This window comes from Diorhabda carinulata, chromosome 3, assembly GCF_026250575.1.
Source record: "Diorhabda carinulata isolate Delta chromosome 3, icDioCari1.1, whole genome shotgun sequence".
NCBI classification, from domain to species: domain Eukaryota; kingdom Metazoa; phylum Arthropoda; class Insecta; order Coleoptera; family Chrysomelidae; genus Diorhabda; species Diorhabda carinulata.
Genome location: NC_079462.1, coordinates 24,978,379 through 24,991,709, shown reverse-complemented (window position 1 = coordinate 24,991,709; position 13,331 = coordinate 24,978,379). Strand labels below are relative to the sequence as shown.

The 13,331-nt window shown below is 29.8% G+C and overlaps 5 protein-coding genes across 5 annotated transcripts; 1 reads left to right on the top strand and 4 right to left on the bottom strand.

The window, feature by feature from the left end:
- Nucleotides 1-1,431: 1,431 nt before the first annotated feature.
- LOC130892034 (survival of motor neuron-related-splicing factor 30) lies at nt 1,432-2,780 on the bottom strand. Its single transcript, XM_057797216.1, has one exon. It carries the CDS (start codon nt 2,437-2,439, stop codon nt 1,699-1,701), a length of 741 nt encoding a protein of 246 aa, XP_057653199.1. The 5' UTR covers nt 2,440-2,780; the 3' UTR covers nt 1,432-1,698.
- Nucleotides 2,781-3,094: 314 nt separating this feature from the next.
- LOC130892033 (NFU1 iron-sulfur cluster scaffold homolog, mitochondrial-like) lies at nt 3,095-4,304 on the top strand. The gene is made up of 4 exons (XM_057797215.1): nt 3,095-3,256; nt 3,312-3,679; nt 3,736-3,822; nt 3,878-4,304. The coding sequence occupies exons 1-4, from the start codon at nt 3,186-3,188 to the stop codon at nt 4,114-4,116; spliced, it is 765 nt and encodes a 254-aa protein (XP_057653198.1). The 5' UTR covers nt 3,095-3,185; the 3' UTR covers nt 4,117-4,304.
- Nucleotides 4,305-4,896: 592 nt separating this feature from the next.
- On the bottom strand, nt 4,897-5,743 carry LOC130892038 (zinc finger HIT domain-containing protein 1). The gene is made up of 2 exons (XM_057797221.1): nt 5,497-5,743; nt 4,897-5,439 (listed from the first exon to the last, which is right to left on the bottom strand). Exons 1-2 carry the CDS (start codon nt 5,538-5,540, stop codon nt 4,995-4,997), a joined length of 489 nt encoding a protein of 162 aa, XP_057653204.1. The 5' UTR covers nt 5,541-5,743; the 3' UTR covers nt 4,897-4,994.
- Nucleotides 5,500-5,922, bottom strand: LOC130892043 (general transcription factor IIH subunit 5). The gene is made up of 2 exons (XM_057797227.1): nt 5,813-5,922; nt 5,500-5,743 (listed from the first exon to the last, which is right to left on the bottom strand). The coding sequence occupies exons 1-2, from the start codon at nt 5,845-5,847 to the stop codon at nt 5,557-5,559; spliced, it is 222 nt and encodes a 73-aa protein (XP_057653210.1). The 5' UTR covers nt 5,848-5,922; the 3' UTR covers nt 5,500-5,556.
- Nucleotides 5,923-7,783: 1,861 nt separating this feature from the next.
- On the bottom strand, nt 7,784-12,252 carry LOC130892039 (eukaryotic translation initiation factor 4E-binding protein). Its single transcript, XM_057797222.1, has 2 exons — nt 11,910-12,252; nt 7,784-8,591 (listed from the first exon to the last, which is right to left on the bottom strand). The coding sequence occupies exons 1-2, from the start codon at nt 12,049-12,051 to the stop codon at nt 8,374-8,376; spliced, it is 360 nt and encodes a 119-aa protein (XP_057653205.1). The 5' UTR covers nt 12,052-12,252; the 3' UTR covers nt 7,784-8,373.
- Between the last annotated feature and the right edge of the window lie 1,079 nt (nt 12,253-13,331).

The window sequence follows — 13,331 nt, the reverse complement described above, 5'->3', positions numbered from 1 at the left end:
TTTCACAAAATTGCGTTACCAATAACAAATTTATTTAAATAAAAATCTAGATATCCTTTTATCAAAAAATTCATTTTTGAATGTAATACTGGTTGCATAATATTAAGATCGAGATTCATACCGTACGAATGTAAAGTATGGAATGCTTTAATTATTCCGGAAATGTTTCAAACTACTTTTATAAATTTTGGCGTCAAAAGTTTTATATTAATAGCAAACTTGTGTTTGTAGTTATATTGTTATTAGAATTTTTCCAATATTCAATAATAACAATTTCTAATTAGAATAATGAAGTTGAACTCTAAAAATAAGTTATTTTAAAATTTTTATTAAATTATTTATAATACCAAAAAAATTCAAATTTTGAGTAACTGCAGTACAAGAATTATCTGAAGATGATCATGACCGTAGAATGAAACTTTGTAAAACTATAATGCACACTTCCGTTTTTCTAGATAGTCTTTTCTCGATTAAACCGTTAAGTACTTAAGTATTTAATACTTAAGTTAAGTATTTGTTTTATCAGAATGGTGCACCACCACACTTCAGTATTGCTGTTCTAAATTACTTCATAAGTTTTCCTAGTCAGATAAAGAAGGGGTACAATAGAGCCATATTTCCAGATTTATTACCTCTAGGATTGTCTAAAAACTATGGTGTGGAAGACTAAAGATAACAATCGAAATGAATTGAGAAATAAAATATTTATAACAAATCAGCAATTGTGTGATATCATATCTACTTTTCATAAGACTTGGATACAGCAAATTACAGAAAGAACACAATTTGAACATCTCATTAAAAAAAAGATAGTTAGTTGCTCCTGATTGAGGCTGTTAGCAGAGGCGTATTTGTATTTTAACAGATTATGGAAAACTGAAAATATATAGAACACTTTTTAAATAAAAAATATATTAATAGATTCTTTGAGAGTAATGGTGTAACCTGTATCCTTCTAACCAACCTATGTAGCCAAAATTGTCTGAAAAAACCTTTTTTAAATCTAACAAAAATCAAAATATTAAGAAATTAAATTAATGTATGAATAGGTTGTAATTTAAGCTATTGAATAGAAAGAGTCACTAGACAAATTTTTCATTTCCTTTTAAGAAAAAACAATTTTGATAAACAACTATTTCTCATATCACTGATTAGACAGATTTCTATGAAGCAGTAAACAAAGAAAGATTAACAAACTGTTTTTATTTACAAAATAAATACTGAGTACTAGAAACAATATTTTAACAATTCAATTTTCTCAATACTTATACATATTTGTGAAATAATGTCAATACAAACACTGGTTGATAAATTATTATAAGACAGGAATGGAGATAGGGTTTAAAGATCAGAAAGTCTTCTTTAAATTTTCATATAAATCATACTTTTCTATATTTTTCCTTTTTCCTGTTTAATTACTAAAAAGAGCAATTTTTTACCAGAACATGTAATTTATTTTTTTTCAACCAATATTTTTTTAACATACAGTCCATATAAAATCAACACATCAGCAGCTTAATATTACAATTTCTTTTAATTCTACACAGTTTTAATAAAAAAATACAATTGGTAAGCTGTAGTTTTGTAATTATATCATTGAAACAAAGATCAGTCATTTATTTCATAAATACAATGTCACCAAATAGTTCATTAAATCACACAACAATGACAATTTGCTAAGATTCCTTCTATATTCACTTATGTACCTTTCCTCCATTTTTCTGCTGTAGTAAACTCAGTCATTGGTTTTCCACTTATTCCACAAGTTCCTATCCCAACTCTACCATTTACAGAATCTGGAGAAGCAAATATACTTTTTGTTTTTAACCCTGTCTTTTTGTTTTTAACCGCTTTATTTGCAAAAGCTAACCATTTTTTCTTTTCTGTTTCACGCTCTTCTTCCAACTCTTTGAACCTCTGTTGCTTTTTCAACTTTTTTCTCTTCAAGTACTCTTTATTATGCAGTTTGGCTTTTTTCATTTTTTCTGATTCTGAAAGGACTCGTTTCTGACCTGTGAATTCACGTAATTCGGATAGAGTAGTAACCCCTCTATTTTTATAAGCTTCAAAAGTAACATTTACCTGTCCGTCCGGATTAATAACATCTATTCTTGCTTCATAATACTGTCCATTTTCGTTCCACTTAGCCATACATATATCTCCTACCCTCCACATTTTTTTGGTTCTGTTTCGAGCAACAAACTCTTCAACCGCAAGCAAAGACTTTGTGATTTCATCTTCTTCAGTTACTCCTACTGGATCCGTATACTCTGGTTGATTAGCAGCTTCCTCAGCTTTATTTTTAAGATCTAATGTAAGTTCTATTACTTCCTTCAAATCTATCTTAAGCTTCTGCAATTCTTGATTGTCTGGGTCGCTCAATAGAGCAGCTTCCACTTGTTGGAGTTGTAATTGGTAATTTTGTAATTCATCAGACATGATGAGATATATGCACTGCCGTTTAAATCCAATGAAATTATTCCAATTTATGTTAATACAAATTTTAATTTATTAGCATCTACCATTTATAATATTAAATGACATCTATAACCAGTCACTCACAGAACTTAAGTTATGTTTTCTGCAGTCACTATTGTTGCAATCTACTAATATTAAGTCATTCTTGAGTCGATTGAATAATACAAGTTATCCTTTGTATTTTTTCTAAAGCTTCGGATTGCAACTGTTATTTAAGAAACAATAATTAATTTGTAAAGAGACAATTATTCTACTTGTTTTAGTCTAGGATTGTTGATAGTTGCGTTCGGTAATGTTGTTCACGGAACAGAGCGAGCCACATGTAGTATGTAAGACCGTGTGAGAAACACGGAGAAATACATACATCTGTCAGTGCTCTGTACCACAGAACATCCTACAAAGATGTGGTAACCTAAGAAAACCAAGGAGAGATGAAAATGATATATTTAAAATTTTACTTCATCACCAAAATTCAGATAAATGTTTGATAAAATTAGTTAGGAAATATTCATGTTAAAATATGTATAATAAAACTAATCTAATAATAAGCATTGAACATAATTTCAATTATTTATTCAATGGTTCAAAGTTCTTCTTTAAGTTTGCATTTCTCGAGAAACTGCCTACTTTCAGAGAATTGTCAAAATTGTAAATCTTGAGAATGGGTTAAAAATATCAACTTTTGTAGAAAATAAATATTATGAAAAATGTGGCGTAATTCATTGATTTTTCTAAGATTTGCTAACAATACACCAAAACTAACTGGATTTTCTCAAAAGTAAAATACTGTAAATAGTATTGACAGAGAATAATTAAAGTCTTTTTTGTTTTAGTATTTCGCAAAAATGGTCCCAAAAAACTTTATTTACTTCTCAATCTTTGAAAATGTTCATTCAAACGCAAGAAACTCCAAATCCCAACAGCGTTAAATTTTTACCAGGAGTTCAAGTTTTGGAAAATGGACAAACAATTGATTTTCCAAATGGACAAGCTGCTTATTGTTCTCCATTAGGAAAATTACTATTTCGAATTGAAGGAGTTAAGAGTGTATTCCTTGGTCCTGATTTTATAACTGTAACTAAATCTGAGGAAGACGAGGTGAATTGGAAGTTACTAAAACCTGAAATATTTGCTACAATTATGGATTTCTTTGCAAGTGGATTGCCAGTGTTAAACGAAGCTGAACCAAATCAAGACACACGTGAGTCATAATTAATCAATGTGTAATCACATTAGACTTTTTCTTCAATTTCACAGAAATTAAAGATGATGATGATGAAACAGTGCAAATGATAAAAGAACTTTTAGACACTAGAATCAGACCAACTGTACAAGAGGATGGAGGTAACTAAATTCAAAGTGCAATGCTTGAATAGGACTATTCAAATTTTTGTTTTAGGTGACATAATTTTCGTCAGTTATGAAGATGGTATTGTGAAACTAAAAATGCAAGGAGCATGTTCGAGCTGCCCAAGTTCTGTAGTTACTTTAAAAAATGGTGTACAAAATATGATGCAGTTCTATATACCTGAGGTACTTGGTGTGGAACAAGTATTAGATGAAGCAGATAAAGTTTCTGAAAGCTATTTTAAAAAAGTTGATGAATCAGTAAGCTCAAAAGAGATGGAAGGGAAATAATACCTTAGTTTATATTTTTTCATGAAATTTAAATATTACTTTTGAGCAGGAATAATTTCAAAATAAGTTTTTGTACTAGAAATGAGGAATATATTGTGATTAAATTGATTCAAGGATTTTCGAATCATGTTTTTCACTTATTAGCATTATATATTATTAAATTATGTAAATATAAACCATGCTCATGATGTTTTAGCTTCTCATTAAGCTGTATGCTTATTTCAACTACCCTCACCTCTTCAATCCTGTATGACCAGAATTCTAGACTAATGATATTTTAGTACTCTTGCGTGAAAATTCACTGTTGGGCTAATTTCAAATATTCAATCACCAATTCCTGTAGTCTCTTTGAACCATTTTATTGTGTTTCTAATAAAACTTTAGGTTTTGTCTTCTCTTTTTCAGTGTTCATTCTCATTTATCGTCATTCTATTTAAAAAAGTATTCAATTTGTACTTTGCTACAAATTTAAGTTTATATTATTTCCATTGAGTTCCATATCTTCTTTTTCCGCCCTTTGCTTTTTTGTCAGCAAATTACTAAGCATTATTTGGGCTAGTACTGTTTGCCATTTTCTAGCTCTTGTTATCACTGTATTATCAGTTTTTGATACACTTGTTGATTCTTTTTTCCTTCCTTACTATTTTTTTATTTAGTATACTGGTTACAAGAGGCATTAGTTACTATGGGCCTTATCACTATTGTAAATCCTCACTTTAGTGATAACTTCAAGTCCATTAATTACTATATTAAGGAAATGTTCAATAAAAATACTTTCACTTTTATTTTATCAGTTATAATCATTCAACTATAGAGCAAAAAACGTAAATAACATCCACAGTTCAAACCATAGTAATGAAAAATTGTTTAATATTTATTCAAGCTGTCCATTTCAAACACCTTGTATCAATATGAGTGTCCATGCACCTAATACAACAATAGCGAGTACCACAAGATAAACATGAATATTGTCCCAAAAAGCCACAAACAGCACAGAAGTGTCTAGGTGGTATAAGAGTATCTTCACATTGTATATCCATATAAGAGACTCTTCCGTTCAAATCTGCATCTACTCTATCTTCATCAACTAATTGTTGGAAGTTTTTACGATACTTGAATTGGTAGTAATCCGTAGTTCTCTCTTTTTTCTTGGTACGTGTATTTCTGTGTTCCAAGTTGTCTTCGAATTTGGGAACTTTTTTACTCATAACCAAATCAGCATGGGGATCATCATGGTAGTTGTCTGATTCCAGGAGTTCCATTACTTTCCTGTGTCGACGCTTACGGGAAGTTTCGTCGACGATACGCCGCTTGTCATTTTCCCTTGAATAAAAAGAATTGTCATATTGATTCTTAAAAATATTAGTTTATGATTCTTACCTAATGCGATTTGAACCGCGAAGTGTAGACTTTGAGATAGTCATTGTGCTGAGTATTTATTTAGGCGCTTTTATCTGTCAATGGAAAACTAATCTGGTCCATCAAATCATCAATTTTCACTTGTAGAGTATCTAAAATATCAGCTGAAATAAATAAATGATTTTCATCCAAATCTTGAATGATGAATTTTTTTCCTAATTTTAATGTTTCGTCTAGATGTAGAAGAAATTGTTTCATGGCCTGGTCACTAAAATTTCATAAAATATATTCAGTGAATACATCTAAAATTATTTTAAGCAGGAAAATTGTAAGTTACCATTTCACTAAAACTCCTTTCATAACATTCACCATTTTGATAATAATACAGTTTCTCACGGATCAATCTCATTGGTCAACATAGAAAAGTCATTTCTTAGCGACTGGTACGTTTTTGATTTTCTCTAAAAATTGCGAATTTCGACAATGAATGAAATAATAGATTATACGTTAATATTTTATACCAAATTTGAATTTAAATGGTATTCTCCGACTCGGTATTAGACCAACGTTATTGTCGCACACATTTTCGTGTAAAAATAGACTCCATTCTTAAAACGATTTCGGATAATTTTCTATAGTGGGTTGGTGCCCCAGAATAACAGATTAATTTTGACAGCTAACTGGAAGATGAATTATAAGGTCATAAATGTGAACAAAGCATACAAATATACAGTGAAGAAGTTTCTTTGAAAGATTTAACCTTAAAATGAATGACATGAGTCAAATTTAAATTCAAAGAATATTTCACATAAATCAGTGCTATCCACCGACCACCTACGTTACGTTCCTTAATTTATATTTTTTACAATTTTTAGTATAGTATAAATATTCTTAATGGAAGGCCGCTCCAGCAATCATTCCTTCTGCCACTCTTATCCTTCTGCTCTTATCCTAATTTGGAACTTTTGCTGAAATGAAAAGTCTTCTGTTACTTGTATTTCAATATATGATCTTTTTACGTAAAAGACAGCTTTGAGAGGTTATGTTATAATTTGTAAGTTATTGAATTTTTTAGTGCTTAACTGATTTACATCAAAGTAAAATCGAGCTATCTTGTATCTCAACGATCGTAGTCGCTATGTTGAACTCTCAAAAGGGTATTTCAGTTGCCGTGAACAGAACACGTTCTATTCCGTGAATGCACCCAGGGTATATGCATTACAAACCTTAGATGAACCACACAAGTACAAACTAATATCGTTTAGATTTATTTGTTTTTAGTGGTCAATTGTAGATGTATATATAATTTGTTCCAAGGTTTTATTTAAAAATAAAAAATAATTACACTGTTTCATATGAAACGGTATTTGAAAAACAATGTAAAATTCTATAAAGTTTGGCCCTTATCTGAAATAGCTGGGATCTATAATTTTTATATAACTCCATTGTTTGACAGAATTTGATCATTTTAAAGTAGGTACTAAGTAAAATCATTATTTGCATCCAGTAAATGCTGCAATATCAAATAAGACCTTGTGAAAAATGTTAATAATGTCAAAACTAATGTTATCGCTTCTGTAGTGAGTTTTAAATAAATTTATTATAAAAAGAATTAATGCTAGCGATTGAAATGTTTCCTGCTTGTTTTAGGGTAATTAATAATCTATATTGTTAAAAAAATGAATAAGATCATTTCTGCGTTTTATTCCAATATTTCTATGAAAAAGGCAGAAAACACGATACTGTCTACTCCAAACCAAAAATATTTTACTACCTGAGAATATCTACAAGGGAGTAGAAATACAAATTCGAAGCATTGGTATGTAATGCATTGCTCCAATTTCATTCCTTAATTGGATGTGATTATAATCCAGAATCCATTTGTCATGTTTACAATATAGAGAAAACAAGTTTGGTTAATGAAGCTGGATAAGGAATTTTCTTAAAAACCTATGACATCAATAATATTAACAACCATTTGGAAAACACAAAACATAACTTTGACACCTCTAACTTACCACCATGACAAAAAGGAATTTAAACAACAATTTCTTTATACAGTATTATATAGAATAGATAGAATGTGATCCAATAAATTTTGACTGGACACAAAAAAATGATAATTTAAATTTCAATTGGTTTGAATCGTCAATCCGCTACATAATGCACGAGCTGGTAGTAGATTAGCAATAAATTGATGGACAAGAAGGTAATTTTTGGGTATTTTTTTAATTTATTTAGTTTTTGTTTAATGAAGATTCAGATTTTTAATAATTAATTTTAATTATACATAAAACAAAAACAGAAATTACCAATTTGTTTAGTATATTATATTTAAAAGCTTCCTTCTCATATTCACAAATAATCTATAAAACAAAAATAATTTTCAAAAAGACGATAGAATGATATTGTACCTACTACATTTTAATATAAATTACCACAATCCTGATTTCACTGTCTAAACTATTACGAAATTATTTATAAAAAAAAAATCAAAGCTACCTGAGCCTGCCACTTATTTTTTTACTTAACATAGGTGCAGACTACATTAAGTCTTGGTATCAACGACGATAAAATTATGTACCTAAATTGCCACCACCTCCCTATCTAAGACAACCATCTGCTCACCATAAAACAGAAATTCATAGATTCTGTGGAAAACCAATTTATACTAATGACGGCGACTTATTTTATTTATATTTTGTTACACTATAAGTAAAGGGGAAGTTTAATATTAAAATCTAAATAAAATGACTTATTACTATATTAATTTAATTGAACACAATAAGTTTCAATTTTTGTATTCCCTCTTCAACCGAAGTTCTGTAATTAAAACTTCAACTAGTAAATTTTTCAAATCTAGCCTAGATTATTTTTTTCAGGTCGTTGATAATAATACTAAAGTTCCATGTCGAATTGGTCCTCTGAGCTATTGTGGTTGATTTCAGGTTTCGACTTTCTTGCTTTATTGGGTCGTTTTTGATCACCTGTTTTTTTTGTGTTTTTATTCGAGTTTCCTAAAATACTATCTGGTATTTCAAATTGTGGTGGTGTTTTGGATATCGGTGAATTTCTTAAAGTAAGTAGAACAGATTTTTCGTAGACTATCTTCGTACCTGTAACAGAAAATTCTCACTTTAACAAATTTCTATCCTAAAAAACTGTTATACTCGATTCAAAACCCGAACAGTTGAACAAGTCATATTACAATATTAACAGCATCTAGTCCAGGTTAATTAATTTTAGCTCTGTGTTCTATCTAAAAAGGGATGACATAATCTGCGATGTAAATATTTACTACGGAAATTGTTGAGTACGTGCCTGCACACGAAATTCTCAGTGGTAAATAATGCAATACTATACACGTGCACAATTATAATTTATAACCTTGAATTTGCCGGGTATCGGCGTAAATTTTTATAAATAACCTGAACATTTTTTAACAGATTTATTGTTTACTGGGCGTTTCACTTTTAACTGCGTAGTTTTATTATTTTTTTAATCGCAATTTTATCAGTAATACTTCAGAAATGTTTACAAAAAATTGATAAACATTCCTTTCAAACCAGCTTTAAATAAATTCAAGCAAATGATGAAATTTTCTTAAATGTTACAATATCGGAATACAATTAATAATTTTACAAAATTCATATCATAATAAACTTTAATATTAAACTTTTCAATAAATAAAATATAGTTATTTATATGAAACACGAGACGGAAGTGAATAATTTGTGTACTACGTTTAATTAAAGAATGAGGTTATATTCTCGTAAAAATAAACCACTCGGTATAGTTGTATGTAATTAGATGAATTAAAATTTGTGATAATGTAGAATGACTATTCCAGTTAAAGGGAATTTTTGGAAAATACCGTAAACATTAAATACCATTCGTACAGACACCCTAATTATTTTTTAAAATGTCCTTACTAAACATTTAAAAAGTTCGCATGACCTTGTTCGGACGAGGAGAATTTCAACAGCAAGAAGTTGTTTACATAATAACTGATGGTTTTTTTTTGAGAAAAACAAGTGACAGAAAATTAATAGCACAAGAATACTGAATTCTTAATTACTTCTTGATAAATAGAAATATAGAAAAATATATATACATATTGGGAGATGCAGTGTTGGTCACGTAACGTTATATTTTATTTAATTATTATTGAATGATTATTAATGTGGAAAATGTCTCCAAAATTTGCATATATTATTGATAAGAGTTAATGAGTGCCACAAGGATGTGTGTTTGAACTCTTGACTATGTATTATCAATAAATAATAAAATGATATTGCTAGTAATGGATTATTTTGTGGGACGTTAATAAATTCATATAATCAAGTCATTTTCCAAATTGTTGGTATGATTTTATGTCATTTGAAAATTTCGGTAATTTTGATTCTAAATTAGTGTGATTATGAAAATAACGCTGTATTGTTTACGGATGTTACAATTAGATGCGTTTTGTTAAATTCTCGAGCAAGTCTGATTTGAAAATTTTGTTAAATTCTCGAGCAAGTCTGATTTGAAAACATTTTTTTGAGGCTAAAATACTATACGAGGAACTTATACAATAACTAGCTTATCTTAATCCTAATGGGAATTAAAATAGTCCATAATTATTGATTTAGATAAAGATCTTCGTCTTCTATTTCATATGCACCCAAGTATAGTGCTCTGGAGTTCCTTATTGTTTCACACTTCGAGAGAATGTGGATAGTGGTTTCGTCTTCTTTGCAACAAAATTTGCACGCCATATTATCTGCTAGAGTCTTCGGGAGGCGACAGTGCCCCAATAGAACTCCTGTTGATATTCGTAGATTGTTCTTACTTAGATTTATACATTCAGCAGATCTACTCTGGTTATAGTTTCCCAGAAAAGTATTTTCCTGTCTCAGCCCCTGTAGGTTGTCCCAATAATTGTTTTTGCTTCTACCTACCTACTTTTCCAGTGGTTTTTCTAATGTTCTGTAACTGATACCAAAGTAGGGTTCAGGTCCCATTAAGAACTTGTCTGCCCCTGCTTTAGCGAGCTTATCAGCTATTTCATTTCGCTCCGGTGTGTCCCGGAATCCATTGTAGGGTAATTTTATTTTTCTTGTCTAGCTCGTTTAATTTTTCTGGACAATCCTAAACGAGTTTGGATTTTATGATATTAGAGATTACAGCTTTAATGGCTGCTTGACTATCGGACAGAATGATGATCTCATGTTTACGATAGTTCCTCCCTTAATATATTTTCCGAGCTTTCGAATACTTATTTATTCATTTTAAACCATAATTTCAGTCCCAGACGATGAATGCATAAGTATTCGAAAGCTCGGAAAATATATTAAAGTTAGTCTATTTTGGTGTTTCATTGCCACGTTCCCAAATAGAAAACTCTTATATATATTTTTCTTTCATGGGTTGAAAACTATAAAGAGAATGATAAAAACAATTTTTTACCCCCCATTCCCATGCAATACGTCAAAAATCCTTTTAGTTACAATCATCTAGTGTATGACCAATCCTACCATTTATGATCCTAATTATCACTGCGATGTTTGTATAGATAAGTAATAAAAAACATGTGTACAAAATTTTTTTTATCTTGAAACGTATCGGTCAAGTATTAGTTAATCTATGTATGTGAAACTAAGAACAATAAATCGTTATCTTCTCATTTCATTATCCCAAATAACAGTTATTAAACATCAAAATATATTGTTCGCATTTTAATTATCAGAAAAACGAAAGAGAGTTGCGAGAGTATTGAAAATTTAGTGATAAAAAATGCGGTATCGACAAAAGTCCACGGATCGATTACAATAAATTAGTGTCATTGTGCTAAATGCGATTCTGTTGCACACCACCTAATTTGTATACAATTATTTATCAGCTTAATACCTCAAAATACTTATATCGAAAATAGGAAGTAGGTCAACTAATTTAAACTAGCAACCAGTCTAGAGAAAATTTCCTGAAAAACTACCTGGAAAGCAAAATATTTATGCAGCTCAACACTTGTTGTCTTGAATCCAAAATTAATATTTTTCTGGAGGTTACATTCGCAAATACAGAACATCTCTAATTATTCGAACCAATAAAAAAATATGAATAAGTAAAAAGTCTACAAACTAACTAATCTTAAATCTACATATTATTTTAGTGATAATAATTTCCAGAAAATATATTTATATTTCTATATAGAAATTTTGTTGTTCAGTGACTCAAAACAAAAATACTAGTTCGAAAAATCACATTTAAAATATTTATTACTCTCACGATTTGGTTTTGTGAATGAATTACATCACTAGGCTAGGAAACATTTAATAACAAATTTTTTATATCAAAATAAACGTTTCAGTTGATAACATCAAACACATTTTTTTCAAACTATTAGTCAATTTGCATAATACAGAAAAATAAAAACATATAATGAAACCTACCTCCAGGGGTAGTCGAAAATAGAGTCCCTCCAGGTGTTGAAGAATAATGAGCGGGTAATTCGGAATGATCATTAATTAAAACTCTTCTAATTGGTATAGCTTGGCTTTCTACAGCTTGTCTCGCTATCGGTGATGCTGACATTTTTAATAAATATAATATTTATTCAACACTTAAAAACACTATAGATAAACACTACAATCCAACAACTTTAAACGTGCGATGTTTGAACACTGAAATCGTGACAGGAGCTATTATTATTTTTCTTGACAAGATAGCGCAGTTGCCGGAGTTATCAATTGTAACGTTGGTGCCGAGAATTTTGTATAAAAAATATCGTTAATTAACGCGACTTGGCGTGGCGAGGTAAAACAATAATAGAATAAAAATATACAGGGAATTGACCAAAATTTTGGATATTAGTATATTAATATTTCTCACATTTTATATGAAATTTACAAATATACGTTAATACAATAATTTGTAAATTTAAATTAAAAGAAAATAATGAAATAATGTTGTAATTAATTCTTGATTCAATATTCAATCGAAAAAATCTCATAAAATTATTAACTTGGGGGGGGGGGATAAAACGGATATCTGAAGCACTGAATATTTCATACGAACGCGTTCATCATATAGTTTACGTCAATTTGAACATGAGAAAAATTGCTGCAAAATGGATTCCCGAATATTTGAATGTTAACCAAAAGCGTGCAAGGGTAGAAGCATCGCGTTCGATCTGTGCTCGATTTGAAAACGATTTAGACTTATTAAACCGAATTGTTAGTATGGATAAGACTGGTTTTCCAAGACCTAAGAAGTTTCGTGTCCAAAAATCTGCTGGAAAAGTTCCTGCTTCATTTTTTTGGGATTGTCATGGAGTGATCATGATTGAATTTTGGTTAAAGGTAGAACAATAACTGGAGACTACTATTCGACATTACTGACCACTCTACGGGAAAAAATTAAAGAAAAAAGACGCGGAAAGGTGTTTTGTTTTTGCAGGAAACGGCCTTGCACACAAATCTCATGTTGCCGTGCAAAAAATTCATGATATAGGGTTTGAATTACTAAAACACCCCCCTTATTCACCAGATTTGGCTCCGTCCGACTATTATCTTTTTCCTCAACCTCAAAAAAAGGTTAAAAGGTCGTAAATTTTCTTCCAACGAGGAGGTAATAAAAGCTGGGAGGTCTGGTTTGCAGAGCAAGAAGAAACATTTTTTTTTGAAAGGTCTAGAGACGTTGTAGGTTCGCTGTAATAAATGTATCCAATTAAGAGAAGAATATGTTGAGTAATAAAATATTTTGACATTGAAATTTTGTTTGGTTCTATAGTAGGTTAAGAATTTTTCAATATATCCACGTACTTGTTGCTCAGAGAAAGAAACAAGTTTTGTTACATAAAAATATGCAAATAA